The sequence below is a fragment of the Saccostrea cucullata genome, unplaced genomic scaffold (assembly GCF_032062105.1).
Source record: "Saccostrea cucullata isolate Sc308-1 unplaced genomic scaffold, CSIRO_AGI_Scuc_v1 ctg3246, whole genome shotgun sequence".
In the NCBI taxonomy this organism is placed as follows: domain Eukaryota; kingdom Metazoa; phylum Mollusca; class Bivalvia; order Ostreida; family Ostreidae; genus Saccostrea; species Saccostrea cuccullata.
The window spans coordinates 15,313-27,698 of NW_026933240.1; the positions used below are offsets into that span (position 1 = coordinate 15,313).

General features: G+C 32.6%; 1 protein-coding gene across 1 annotated transcript in view; it reads left to right on the forward strand.

Annotated features, from left to right (window-relative positions):
* The first annotated feature begins 3,087 nt into the window (after nt 1-3,087).
* Nucleotides 3,088-12,386, forward strand: part of LOC134237759 (heat shock 70 kDa protein 12A-like) — a 37,256-nt gene continuing 27,957 nt past the window's right edge. Inside the window, exons 1-3 of the mRNA XM_062719906.1 lie at nt 3,088-3,477; nt 5,133-5,357; nt 5,439-5,583. Coding sequence (XP_062575890.1) covers nt 3,124-3,477; nt 5,133-5,357; nt 5,439-5,583 — 724 coding nt within the window. The 5' untranslated portion in view covers nt 3,088-3,123. The remainder of the gene's footprint in view (nt 3,478-5,132; nt 5,358-5,438; nt 5,584-12,386) is intronic.

Sequence of the window (12,386 nt, forward strand, 5' to 3'; positions counted from 1 at the left end):
AAAATACAATTATTACTTTTTCTTAATTTTAACCAATATTTTAATATTCTGCGCTTTCTGTATATATCTAGTGGTATTCTACCTAACTCATAATAAACAGCACTATTACAGGTATTTTTTCTCACACCAAGTATTCTTTTACAAAAATTCATATGTACTCTTTCAACATCTGGACCTTTATGAAAACCAAGCTCAAAAGCCCATTTAATGATACAAAGAGCCATAGCTGCCTTACCGACGACTCGGCCTACACAAGTATTTAAAAGGAAATCACCTGTTTCTATTTATAGATGCATGTACCTTTTCAAATCAAAATCAATCCACATGTATGTAATCATTTGTGAACCAGTGTTATATTTTCATAGTTGCAAGTTTGTTGCATGACAGTAATTTTACTTGTCCAATACTCTTATTCTAAACAAGATTGTTTTAATATTTTAAAAATAAAACAGGCTAGCAGCTATGACTTTGGATCATTGGATCATAAACATAGTTTAAGACTGCACATGTTTTTCCCCAAGATACATTCAATGTGTAATGTTGCACTATATATCTCTTTCAAAAATTATTTATACATGTATTATAAAATAATAAAAGAAAACATAGGAAAATGCACACGATAAAAAAAATCGTAGTATACGCACTATGAGACTCGAACTCACGATCATTATATCTTCAATCCAGCAATCATACCACTATGCCACGAAGTCTTGGTTATCATATGGATAAAATTAAGACAGATTGTTGAATTTTGAAATAATTTTAGAAGAAAAATTAAATACATATTTTCAACATTTTCAGTATGAAGACCACCTTTAACCAAAATTATCTAAGCGTAATGAAGTGCAGTCATATCCTAATAAAATCATTCAGAAGTTGTTTTTCTGGTTAAGGGTTGTCTTTTCCTACAGTTTGTCATTGTTTAGGGGGGTACCTCAGTATTTACTATATTCTCCGTATAGACTGAATGATTTTTATAAATATCATATGAAGCAACTATTAATAATTGAGTATTATTTTTGTGTGAGTTGCTTTAAGGCATGTATATACTAAGAATGTATGACAAAATTTTTGTTACACAAATATTTAAAAAATCACTACTAGAGTAGGCGAAAGTGACTATCAAATGCGCTATGGCTCGTTCAGCTCCATAGCATAACACACTTTTAACATAAGTATCAAAAACATTGATCTGAGTCTCAGCATTGAAATTTAAATCTTTCATCTTACTATAAATACTAAACAATGCCTTGTTACCTTGTGTTGCACAGTGCTTCTGTGTAGATAAGAATTTACCATTATAGTTAAATGATAATCCTAAATAATTGAATTGATTTACAACTTCCACATTTTTACCATTATATGTCCATTTCTCTTCATTTCTTACATACTTTCCATTTCTAAAAACTACAATTTTCGTTTTTTGTACATTTACAGTTAAATTCCATTCTTTTGTATAGCTATACAGAGTGTTTAACATTTCTTGTAAACTTTCAACTGATTCCGCTATTAAAACTGTATCATCTGCGTACATTATTAGAAACAAATTAATCATTTGAAGTTCAACTGAAGCACAATTATTTTCAATAAAATGTCGTTCAAAATCATTTAGATGCATGGAAAATAATACAGGCGATAATATTTCCCCCTGCAAAACACCCGAAGATATACGAAATGTGTCAGTCAACGTACCTTGGTGTTTTATACAGGCTCTAACATTCTTATATAACGACTTAATAATACATAACATTTTTCCTTGTATACCCTCTGTTTGTATCTTGTACCATAACTTAGATTTGTCAATTAAATCAAAAGCTTTTGAATAATCTACAAAGCAACAATATAATCTCTTTTTGTTTCTCAATCTCTTGTTAATTAAACTTTGTAAAATAAAAATAGCGTCAATTGTACTTGCACCTGGCTTAAAACCAAATTGAGCGTCTGTATTAATATTATATTTTTGGTCCCATTCTAACAATCTATTATTCAAAATACACGTAAATAGTTTCGCTAGACAGCTAACCAAAGTTATGCCTCTGTAATTATTTGGGTCATGTAATTCGCCCTTTTTGAAAATTGGTACAATACATCCCTTTGACCAGCTATCTGGATACACACAGTGTTCCAGAATCAAAAATATTGTTAAATAATTTACATAGCATAGGAATCATAACTTCTTTACATTTAATAAAAAATTCATTAATTACACCATCATCTGCGTTACTCTTGTCCTCTTAATTGAGTTCGATAATTACAATGTTTATATAAGGTAGTATAGACGTTCGGGGAATAAACCGGGTAGACATGGGACAACACGTTAAATATCTCTCAAGTACATGAAACCCATAATTAGTCATATGAAAAAGAAGGCATTCCAACCTTTCCACTATAACGTCACCGTTTCCGTCGCCGGGAAGGCAACATTAATGGAAAGCGTGCTAAGATAGTGTCTATAATTTAGATACTCGTACATGTATATCGACGACATTTTATCAATTAACAATTTTCATTTTGAGTCATCCTTTGATTTTGTATTCCTTTGAGTTCTAAGTAAAAGATGCAACAGAGTTTGACGCTTGTGTGTCACAGGATGATTTATAAGAACAAGATGTTACTTATAGTAACTTAACAACAAATCTTTATGGTTAACATGATGACTTTTTTTAACTTTTTCATCGTCATCTTTCCTTACTTATGTAGCAACATACCTCGAATACCGGCAGATGGGTTTATGTTTGCCAACTGATAAGATAGATAGAGCATACATACGATATTTTAAGATGAGACAAGCTATTTACAAAGAAGTGAATAAAGCAATACATTTCAAAAGTCGCACTCATAGTTAAAACGTTTCGAAATTCTATGGTGGATACACTGACCTTGTCAACAAATAGTTTAATACCGACTGTCGTTTTTTCTAGCTGCAGAACTGTAGCTCTCAGCTTGAGAAAATTCGGACAGATAGAGCAGAGACTCGGTATTAGAAACTCGGTGACCAGAAACAGTTTAGGAGAATACGTAGTTCAACATTCAATATCATTATGTACTTCACTATTCATTAATGTCTGATTGTTTTTATTCAGTATGGCAGAAAGTTTGCCCCCTGACACGGAAGATCCTACCATGCCAAATAGCGAAGAAGAAGTTAAACATACCTTGGAATCTATCATTACTGATCAGAACTATCTTTTTGTTGTCGCTTTGGATTTTGGAACAACATATTCGGGTTATGCATTCAGTTCTAGAGATCAGTTTCGCCGAAATCCTTTGGATATTCATAGTAATCAGGACTGGGTTGCGGGTGGAACATCTTTAATATCCCTCAAAACTCCCACATCTCTTCTTATTGACAAAGATGGCAATTTCGTCGCATTTGGTTATAAAGCAGAAGATAGATTTTATTCAGAGATTGCAAAAGATCAGCGTGGAAACTTTATGATGTTCAGGAGATTCAAAATGAAATTACATAACAAGAGGGTAGGGTTTTTTTTCTTTTTTGACGGTAAAACATTCTTTAGACTAATATAATACCTTAATAATGGAGTTTGGGCTACTTTTGCAATTTTATATAAAGATTCATCTTTCAATAATTTTCTTAATGGTTGGAGCTAGAGCTGTTAAACTCAAGTTCATATTTGAATATCAACTCACCGAATGAATATTCGAATATTCCTTGACATCCTTAGTAAGTGCCAATAATCTTTATGTCAGGACCTTAAGTTTGGAGTTTTCCATGTGACTCTATCTACTTTTGAGAAAAATAATAATCTTGGCTTTCATGGCGATGGGCGTATTCTTATTAGTGACATTGACCTTTCTTTACATTCAAGTACATGTACATGTTTATAAATTATGTATCAGTATTTAAGATTTATTGACCTCAGAGTCTGTTTATCTACATGTATATATATATATATATATATATATATATATATATATATATATAGAAAGCACAGAGAAATTCACTTTTACAAGGATACTCACTTCCGCCCCAGCCCGGGGTTGAACTCTCGACCTACGGAATCTGTCTCCTAGCAGTACAGGAACAGCGCGTTAGACCGCTCGGCTATCTAGGCAAGTTAAAAAACTTCCGATGCCGATGGAATTCTCACAACGCTGCCCTACACTACACGGTCATTGAGAATGGAAGTGAGATACAGTTATTTGCACATTAGTTTTTAGAGGATTGTTACCAATACATGTTGTGATGAAATTAATTTTATTTATACAGCACAAATTACAACAACTCTTAAACTAATATAACTGCCCTAAGTGAAGGAATATTAATATAGAAAGCACAGAGAAATTCACTTTTACAAGGATACTCACTTCCGCCCCAGCCCGGGGTTGAACTCTCGACCTACGGAATCTGTCTCCTAGCAGTACAGGAACAGCGCGTTAGACCGCTCGGCTATCTAGGCAAGTTAAAAAACTTGCTTTCGATGCCGATGGAATTCTCACAACGCTGCCCTACACTATATATATATATATATATATATATATATATATATATATATATATATATATATATATATATATATATATATATATATGAAAAACATTTAACCTTCGCCGTAAATTAGAGCTTTTTTTATATCTAATATACGTTGGCATTTTTGTTTCACACACATGTCTTATTTCCCGACTAAAAGGAATAAATCCTTTTCATTCAAGCACAAACAAATAGATATTAGTGGAAATTACACACATAGTTTTTTTAATATATATTTTATATCAGGATGCTAGATCAAAGAGTATAATCTTTTGAGTCGGAATGCAAAGGGAGTGAGGAATTAGCATAAATTAAAAAAAAAAAGATTTTAAAACAAAAGAAAGAATAAATAATTTATGTTAACCAGATGTCGAGATTATCAATTGAGAACAAACATATGTCTGAATTTCAAATATGTATAGTTTTGGAAATAAGTATTAGTTTGACAATATGAAATCAATGATAAATGCTTCCGTCATCACAGATATATAGGGTTACATGGGGTTTATATTCTTAAAAGAATATCCCACTCATAGCCATTGGATAAGTGTATACTATACTAAAAAAAGGTTTTATCCTAAACTCCGGATAAGTATCAGAGGCTCATGAAATGTATATCTTTGCAATACTTTCATTCTAGGGAATTAGTGACAACTTATATGTTGAGGATGTTACGGGGAAAGGATACCCAGCAAAACATGTATTTACTCTCTCAATAAAGGCATTGGTACATCATTTTAAGGAAAACATAAAAAAGAAGATCCTTAATATTGAATTGAGCGAAAAAGATCTGAGATGGGTCTTGACAGTTCCTGCCATATGGGGTGATGCTGCTAAAGAATATATGCGTCAGTGTGCAATAAAAGTAGGTGCCTGTAAAATTCATTTAATGTCATTTTTTTCTCTCAAATAGCTATTTTTAATGCATTAAAATAATCTTGGACAGGCAGGGATTCCGGACAAAATGTTAAGAATTGCTCTGGAACCAGAAGCAGCATCTATATATTGCCAATTTCTTCCCATCGAAAGGAACCCAGAAGGTTTTGGCATGACAAAGGAAGGCACCAAATATATGATTGTTGACATAGGCGGTAAGTTAAATAAAATGTTGATATCATTATGATAGACAGGCTGATTATGAATACATTCATTCATTTATTCAATCATTCAAACATTCATTCACTAGGAAAACTATAATAAATGAAATTTATTTTGATCAATTCAAAGAGTTTTGTGCAGAAAAAAAAACAATTTTGATAATAATATTCTTTTTTCATTATTAATTAAAATCTGAAGAGGATGTGTGAAAGTGTGAGAGAATTAATCTGAACAAAAATTGCATTATGGTACTTGATTTGCATCGGTATGACATAATAAAAACAAGAGGCCCACGGGCCTTATAGGTCACCTGAGTATCATGTAACAACTTTCCAGCGATTGTATTTGATTCGTGTTTTAATCCAAAAACCATGAAATTCACAAATTTTGAAAGAGGCACCATTGCTTATCAATGGGCAGATTTCAAAGCATTAATTTATTTTTAGTCAAAGTACCCCCTGGTACCCCTGACCCAGCAGCCCTGAAATTATCTATTTTGAAAGAGGCCCCTTTCTTCATTATAAGGCCAGAATTTTTTTATGTTTAGGTTTAGTTATGAACATGAGAATTAAAAAGTCCCGAAGGAGAAGGAAATAAAATTTTTTTTTGATAAATCAATTATTAACATTTGTACATTCTTTTTTTATGCTATCCTAATAGGCTCCTTACCACTGGACACATAATGCTTTCAAATAGGAAAGTAGAACATTTAATTGCTTATTTCATCATCTGCCATTTTGGGCCAGTTATATAAATTTTGTGATGTTGATCAAAATATATTTTAAAAAATCAATTCTTTAAAAGTCTTTCAATATATCTTCATTCTTTTAATATGTGTTAGGTGAATGTGTAGACATTGTTCTAAAATTTATTTGATGCCTAAAATTATAATTCCTATCATAAAACAGACAGGGAGTATTGGGGAGTAGGGTGAACATTTTTTCAATTAAGTGTGAAATAATTTTTCTGGCTGATACAAATGATACTAAATGCCTGTATATATTTGTATATTCTTGCCTTTTAATTGTTAAATTTTTTTTTATTTCTTCAGGTTATTGTTTATTTCTTCCTCAAATGGACTTAACTTCTCCCATAGTTTTATTCATTACATCTGATGCATAAGCAACCCTTTTCTGAAGAATGATACTGTAAGCTACAACAAAGACCTAAACACTGTAGCTGGCAATATGCAATAGCTACCACGGGCAGTTTAAAACCCGGGGGAGGAAAATAATTTACAGACAGATACTTTTGAAACGAATACATAATTATCTCACCAGCATGTCATTGTGCAACAAAGTCGTCAGCATTTTATTTGTCCTTTGAACGGGTGAAACGTTTTGAATGGCACTCTTATCGATGAATTTTACACTAAACCAAGCTATCTTCTCAGACCTGTCACCTAGCTTTATTTACCCGCGGTTTCATCATAAAAGCGGAAGTGCAAATTCGTAAATTTGAAATTTCGATCCCGACTCAAATTTGACATCAGAAAGAAAAAATTGTTTTATTATTTTCTGAAAATTCTAAACCTTGAGCGGAGGGTTTATAAAACTGAAAATAAAATAAATCCTGGCCTTAAATATATAATTTGATCATTAGCATATTAACCAGGAGCAAAGGATAAGATGTTAAAAGAATTCATGCATTTCACTATATAATCATTAGAGCCCCACCCTAAAAAAAGAACCCCTGACCCTGGGGCCATAAAATTCACAATTTTGGTAGAGGCACTCTTGCTCATCATAACTATGTACTTAGTTAGTTTATTTAATACCCAGGAGCAGAGAAGAAGATTTTCAAAGAATTCATGTATTTTCACTATATAATCAATAGAGCCCCGCCCTAACACCAGAACCTCTGACCCTGGGGCCATAAAATTCACAATTTTGGAAGAGGCACTCTTGCTCATCATAACTATGTACTTAATTGGTTTATTTAATACCCAGGAGCAGAGAAGAAGATTTTCAAAGAAATAATGCATTTTCACTACCTAATTATTTAGCCCCGCCCTAGCACTAGAACCCCTGACCCCAGGGCCATGAATTTCACAATTTTGGTAGAGGACTCATTGCTGATTACAATCATGCAAACAGTTTGACTGCTTGACGTCCAGGAGTAAAGAAGAAGATTTTTAAAGATTGCATTAATTTTACGTGGTTTTGGCCCCACCCCTCAGGCCACAGGGGGGCGGGGACCATGAAATTCACAATTTATGTTCCCCTTTACCCATAAATGCTGTATACAAAATTTGGTTGAAATTGGTTCAGTGCTTTCAGAGAAGAAGCTGAAAATGTTCAAATGTTAACACACGACGGACGACGGACGACGACGGACAAACACGGATGGCAATAGGTCACCTGAGTGACTCAGGTGACCTAAAAAGTTACAATGGCAACATTTACATGTATGCTGAAATCATAAACGACAATATAACTTTGTAAAGTTTATTGATGTTTTTTATCTAACTCTTTACAACTTACTTCATTATGCACCGTTTTGTAAAAGTAATCATTCAGAAGCTAGCTGAAGAAAGTGGATGCTGAATCAGAAATAAAGTAGTTAGATATTCCATCCCAAACAGAAACAGATTCAATGAAATACATAACAGATGTGAAGGTGTATAGTATTCAGTTTCTTTAGACATCATTCCCATTTTCTCATATTATTGTTAGCATGTATGGGTGGGATGTGTTGTTAGTAATCGCCTTGAATTTTGGTAAGGGTTGTCTCCCTCTGTTTAATCAATTTTAACTTAATATCTGATTAAAAAATGTTTTTAATTGTTATTTTATTTTTAATGTTTTTATGAATCTTCCCACCACAGTATTGATATTCCTTTATTTTGAATTTTAGTTTTAAAAATTGCTTGTCCCCATAGACTTCACTGCAATCTTTCTTAATTAATTACTGCTTAGTTAATTACATTTTTGAAAGTTCGTCTTAGTAAATTCTCTTCTATTAAGAAAGGCTTGTACATAGAAAATATCTTTAAAATCTCCTCAAGAAGAACTAAGCCTTTATTAATCATATTTATCCTGAAGCAGCCTTAGGTTTTGTTGAATCAAGATTGTTCAAATCATATGCAACAGTGAACAGTTCTATTCTTCAACATGTTCCATCTCTTTTCAACAAATTATACCAACACCGATATCTAATTACATTTTTAAAAATGCTATTTGTTAAAAATAAGGCTTAACAAATATGTGTCTAGTGTTGGACAAAGACAGACTGACAATAATTACAATTAGGTCAAGTACGAGGGACGTTCAATAAATAATGTCATTAGCTCGATAACATACAACATAGAAATCATATGACATTAAGCTTGACTTTCCCTCATTATTGAATCTTTAATAAATTGATAACAGTTTTTGTGACCACTTTTCATCGCATTTTTTCATTGTTGGAAGCTGGGAAATAAGAGCTATTTGAGATACTGCATTAAAAATGAATGGTCAAGAAGCAGCTGTAAAACTTGTTAATATCCCAAAATTTCAACAATCAAAATTTATATGATAAGCGTCAAAAATGGGTACCCTCCTAGGCAACAAAGACATACAACAACCAATGTATATTTGCGAAAATTCAACAAATTATCACTGATTATGTTTTATTGACTTTAAGACACATAGCAAAATTGATAAACATCATTTTGGAGGTAGTTCACACTGTTTTAAAGAAACATTTGATAGTAAAAAGTTCAATACTCAAAGGTCACCCTATATTTAAAAAAATGAGTGAAAACGACAGCGTGTAGGAATATCTAAAGAATTATTTCTAAAAAAATCAAAAATAGTACTTATCCACGTTTGTCTAAAATTCAAACAGATAATGAAACTTGAATCCATTTTGCTTTAAACCCTCAAAACAAATTTACAATAATATGCACTTGACAAAACTGCAAAGGCTAAAGAAGAGCAAAGAATTGCAAGAGCACAAAAACAGTTTTATATGCTATTTTCTTAAATATTAGCGGTCTTGGTGTTTAAATTCATATTCGGGGAGGAAGTTCAACTTCTGGAGGTTTCTAGAAAACAATTTTTTGCAAAAAAATTTAAAGGTTTATGAAAGAAAGAAAACGGTATGAGGAATTCACTACATTAAATTTCTTCATGGCAGCATCCAAACCCACAGGCCATGAAGAGTATTAAGGAGTTTTGGGGATAAATAGAACATTAATGTTTTGTCGCACCAACAAAATTTGCCAGATCTTTCAACCTTTGACTTGTTTCACTTCCCAAACTTAAAAGAACATCTATCAAAAAGACAAAAACAAGTACAGCAAATCATATGTAGGATCTGCCATATTCCAGTATACGAAGGGTCATACTAAAAATGTGTTCTAAAAACAATAAGAAATTGAATTAAAATGTTACAGACAAGTGTTTTAATTAAAAAGAGAATATTCTAGTTAAATCATTAAGACTAAATAATAGAAAAGCGTTTTTTATTTCTTTCCGAGCCCCAATGGCATTATTTGTTGAACGTCCCTCGTAATTCGTAGAAATCTTCACAAGTAATACAAACTAAACAGGTCTTGTAAACTTTCATGCACTTGTCCATGATATAGGGCATTGATTATTAAGTGTACCACTGACCATAGTCAAGAATTATATAATCAAAAGTTATCTGTAGAGTAAAACATGATTTTAATGAACACATGATGATTTTAATACAGAATGAAAATATTCTTCATTGAGAGTGCTAAACATGCACATGTTTATATAAAACACGCTTTATACACATGTAACTGTAAAACTTCTAAGTAGAAGAAAGTTTATTTAATAAATATAAACTCTATACTAGTACCAGTACATAGAGAATATAGTTACTTGGAAATGAGACCTGCACCAAAAACTTTACCCTGCACCAAAGACTTTAACCTGCAACAAAAACTTTAATCTGCTCCAAAAACTTTAACCTGGTCATTTCTTGGCTGAAATTGCAGCATCTGGAACCTTGAATAGTACAATAAAGCACACTAGGAGCATCTTGCTTGCATATCTGGTCAATGTAGGTCATAGAAATTCTTAAGGAACAAACCTTTAACCTTGGACGCCAACGCCAAAGATATCACATAAGCTACCCCCAACTTCGTTGAAGTGAGCTTAAATGGCTAGTAACAGCAGAAACCTGTCTTATGACATAATCCTGGGGGGGAATTGGGGTACTTTTTTACAGGACTTAATGTCCAGAATTCGGAAATATCTATTGGACAGACAAGACCCAAATGCCAGAATTTTTTTTTAATTCTTGACTTGTGATGTCTTTCCATTTATAGAAGCTTGATTTTTCCTTAATTTATTTGCTGCTTATAAGCTGACTGGCATATCTATTTGTCTATTTTGATAATTTCATAATCATTGCCATTTATTAATTAGTGAAAATATTTCAAGTGGAGTCAGTACTTGTCAGTGAGATATCTTTTTGTAAGACAGGTACCTGTTCAAGGAAAAGGAACTCTATCACCTTCACTCCAAAATTCATCGTCCAAAACATGATAATTGATTCATCGACAGATTTAAAATTTTCAAAATCCTCTAAATTTAAAACTTCAGAATTCTCTTCCCCCTCACTTTCATTATCTGCAAATAATTCTTCAATAATGTTCATACGTTCGACAATCACGTTTACTCAAGCCCCATTTTTAAGTTTAATTATAATGAAATATTTCACATGAAACAAATTTATAAACCACTCAGAATGGTTACTATGTGTAAAGAATAAACTAAAAAAAAAACGTAGTTTATTTCATTAAAATCGAGATTTCAAATTCAACATACAGTCCAAACTATTTAAAAGAATAAAACAGCTGATTGCAATTCTTCGTCACAGCTAACTTCCGATGCCGATTAAGAAAATATCATTCTAATCTTTTAAAATAAAACCAAGGGAAATACCATTAAATGAAATATTATTTAGGTTACTCTAGATACCTTTACTGGTAAATTCCTTGAAATTATTCACATAAATTCATGTTTATTGTTTATAGGCCACTTCCGTTTTCTAGCAGGCGGTAAATAACGTAGTAGGTCATGGAGTGTACTGTTAAAACGCTCACACTGGCCATTGCCTTGGGGATGATAAGCTGTAGACTTCTTGAAGTTATATAACGAACACAGCTGTTGTATTATTTCTCCTTCAAAGCACTTTCCATGGTCGGAATGAATTCGTTTACACACACTAAATACACAGAATAATTCCTTCACTTACACTTTTGCCACAGTCTGTGCCGTCTGATCCCTTTTTGGAATTGCACTGGTCCATTTACTGAATACATCTGTTAACACTAACACATTATCGTTTCCCTGGGAATCTTCTAAGATGGAAAAGTCTATAGCTATACATTCAAATGGTTCTGATGCACTTAAATGGCCCATGCTGATGTGTACTGTTGGTGGCGGTGTTTTTGAAACTGTGCAACGTTCACATTTTTGAAAATAATTCTTGACATCCTTGAACATTTGTGGCCAGTAGCATCTCTGTCTGATGTTGTTGAAAGTTCTTTCGATTCCCTGATGTCCATTCTCGTCAAGCAAACTTTGCAGTATAACGTCTTTGAGACACAAAGGAAGAACGATTTGATTCAGGTCACCAAGTTTCGGATCACTAATCCGTCTATGAATGACACCATCACATATTTCCAAGTTTTTGAGTTGGCGTAACAGAATCTGAACATTCATACTTTGTTTGCGCACAAAACTTGGTTTTGGGACAGTTTTTGACATAACGAATTCTCTGCACTTTCCAATCACAGGGTCTTTAGATTGTAAGTCCTAGAGATCATCGCTTG